This window comes from Bison bison, unplaced genomic scaffold, assembly GCF_000754665.1.
Source record: "Bison bison bison isolate TAMUID 2011002044 unplaced genomic scaffold, Bison_UMD1.0 scf7180017864308, whole genome shotgun sequence".
NCBI classification, from domain to species: Eukaryota; Metazoa; Chordata; class Mammalia; order Artiodactyla; family Bovidae; genus Bison; species Bison bison.
Genome location: NW_011494880.1, coordinates 13,983 through 17,182, shown reverse-complemented (window position 1 = coordinate 17,182; position 3,200 = coordinate 13,983). Strand labels below are relative to the sequence as shown.

The 3,200-nt window shown below is 35.0% G+C and overlaps 1 protein-coding gene across 1 annotated transcript in view; it reads left to right on the top strand.

The window, feature by feature from the left end:
• Window positions 1–2,086, top strand: part of LOC104997421 (UDP-glucuronosyltransferase 2B18-like) — a 16,292-nt gene extending 14,206 nt beyond the window's left edge. Inside the window, exon 6 of the mRNA XM_010852146.1 lies at window positions 1,447–2,086. Coding sequence (XP_010850448.1) covers window positions 1,447–1,726 — 280 coding nt within the window. The 3' untranslated portion in view covers window positions 1,727–2,086. The remainder of the gene's footprint in view (window positions 1–1,446) is intronic.
• The last annotated feature ends 1,114 nt before the right edge of the window (window positions 2,087–3,200 follow it).

The window sequence follows — 3,200 nt, the reverse complement described above, 5'->3', positions numbered from 1 at the left end:
GAATTCCAATGACACAATTATATTAACATCACAAATATGATGTATATATTCCCCCTTTTTTATCATAATAACTTTGTAAAGAAAACATTTTGAGAATGTGTCAGTAATAGCAGCAAAAATCATTTTGTGTTTTATAAGCAGTGTTATTTAAATTTAATTTTAGCACAGCTATTGTCCTAAGTGAGCAGCATAAAAAGCACAATTTTTCTTTTTTTTAAAGAAACAAATCTTTCATTTGCTGTTATTATGTAAATGTACATATCTCTAGTATATTTGTATGTCTTTTTAATTTTTAATAATGTAATGTTGGGGTCAAAAATGAAGATATACTGACTGTTCATGATATGCTACATGTTGTATTTAGTAAAACAGTGTTACTTTACACATATTAAGTAACTTCTTTATTGTAGTCTATTCCTATTGTATTAAAAATATATTTCCAGGATTACTGCAGTCTTTGCAAAAACCCAGTGCTCCTCCTGTGTTTTTGACAGTAAAGGGAGAAAAGTTACTTCCATTGTTATTACTACATTGCCATGTTATAGCACTTTGTGATTTAAAGTTCATGTGCTATATCTCTTTATCCTTCTTTCTTGTCTGTTAGTCTGCCATCATTTCAGCAGTAGAAACAAGTGTGTCTGCAATGCCTGAGAGTAAAATGCTGAGCCTTCTCCAGAATTTTAGAACAAGAACCAGAACAACAAAACTAGTAAACATTTACTGAGTGTCTACTGCATGCCAGGAATGCCTCTAAGAATCAATACAATATTATCAAAATAATTAGATAAGGTACTATTCCTAGACATTTTATAGTACAATGAAAAACTGAGAAACAGATTCTATCATGATTGAGCCCTCCAAAGTAAAATTAAAAGTTTAAAAAATAAAAAAGTTTTAAAATGTTAATAAAATTAATTTTTTTAAAAATTTGAAGAACAGAAAGAATAAAAAAGCAGCCAACAAAGTAAGAGTCAGGAATCAAACTGAGTCAACCTACTTCCACATTTTCAACCACCACTTCACTAATGTAAGATCAGCATTGTCTGGACATGTCTCCAAACCTCATCACTGATTTACCTGCTATATCTAGATTATAACATTTGAAATACATCTATCAGGTCCATTAACAATTCTTTATGAGATGATTCAAACTTTGGACAAACATAATATGAATTTCTTTTCTTTTCTTTCCCTTTGGGACAGCTCATCCCATTCTTTAGAATACACAATCTTGTTCTCTCCCATTTTCTTTCTTTTCTTTGCAGCTTGAAACATTATGCATTTAAGAAATCCTAGCCCATAAGCTAATACCTCAATAATCACCTCAGAGAAAATTATGTTTTTCTTCCACTCTGTGTTGCACTCTGTTACCATCTGCAAGAAAATTTCACACATTTATTTATTATAGCTCATTCCATAAATGATAACTGTTTGATTTTCCTTCAGCTACAAAGAGAATGTGATGAGATTATCAGCCATTCAACATGATCAGCCTATGAAGCCCTTGGACAGAGCAGTCTTCTGGATCGAGTTTGTCATGCGCCACAAAGGAGCCAAGCACTTGCGGCCAGCTATCCATGACCTCACCTGGTTCCAGTACCACTCTCTGGATGTCATTGGGTTCCTACTGGCCTGTGTGGCAACTGCCATATTTGTCATCACAAAATGTTGTCTATTTTGTTGCTTGAAGTTTGCTAAATTAGGAAAGAAGGAGAAAAGAGACTAGCTGTATCAGACCTCAGCGCAGGTGTCCCCTGATGATCTGAGGTGGAGCTGATGCAATAATAGAAACAAAGTGAGCAATAAATGTGATGTGCTTGAATCGTCCCAAACCCATTGCTTCCTACCCCAGTCCATGGAAAAATTATCTTTCACAAAACTGGCTCCTGGAGCCTAAAAATTTGGGTACTGCTGCACTAGCAGTTCTGCCTCATGAGTAGAACTCTCCATAAAACTATGTCGATATGTATTGAAATTTATTGTTTTAATGCAAAAGTATACTAAAAAGATATGATTGAATTTAACTGGTTTTCTAATTGCATGTAGAAACAAGAACAATAAAAGTCTATTCATAGTATCCATATTATTTTGTAGATATTCAGAATTTTACCTTGATTTTTGTATAGAATTTTATAGCTTTTCCTTGCTATAGAAATTGTTCAATAATTGGAATTCTTTTGAAAAATTCACCCTTTAATTTTATTTGTGAGACCACTAATAGTTCTTCATTTTTACTCTGCATCCAGCCTCAACATCACTTCTTACCTAAAGCCATGGCAAGACACTTGCCTTTGTCCAGTTAATCTCATTGGCCTTTGGAGTGTTTGTGGAACTAGAAGTATAGCAACTGCTACATGCTTCCTTTTATAAAATTGAGATATTTGCAAAAACCTTTAATTTCATGACCTAATTCTCTTTTTGTCATCCACCTTTTATTCACCTATTATTTTCACTCCCATAATCAGCCTTTGCTAATGGATATAAGTTCTCAACTGTATGTTAAGAAAATTATAACCCGAACTCTATATTCAGGTTGAACTCTAAATTCAAAAGAGACTTTTGAATTTTCATTCTTGCCAAAGCTACCTGAATATATCTATGATCTTATCTATATCTATATACATATCTAAATCTATGTATATATTTACAATTCAGGACACAGCACCACATAGCTACTTGCAGATATGATGAAAAATTCAATGGGTTTGTTGAACACAGACTGAATTATTTACTATTATATTATAATATGGGCTTCCCTGGTAGCTCAGCTGGTAAAGAAACCACCTGCAATGCAGGAGACCCCAGTTCAATTCCTGGGTTGGGAAGATTCCCCTGGAGAAGGGATAGGCTACCCACTCCAGTATTCTTGGGCTTCCCTGGTGGCCCAGATGGTAAAGAATCTGCCTGCAAAGGGGGAGACCTGGGTTTGATACCGGGTTGGGAAGATCCCCTGGAGAAGGGAATAGCTACCTACCCCAGTACTCTGGCCTAGAGAATTCCATGGGCAGAGGAGCCTGGTAGGCTACAGTCCATGGGGTCCCAAAGAGCTGGATATGGCTGAGCACCTTTCACTTTCACATTATATTATATCATAACCACACTTCAGTTCAGCATTTATCATTCCTTTTTCTCTTTCCTTGGGAAGATATTGCATCGTCCCTCCCATAACACTTACATGTAAACGTTCAATCCTTTATCAT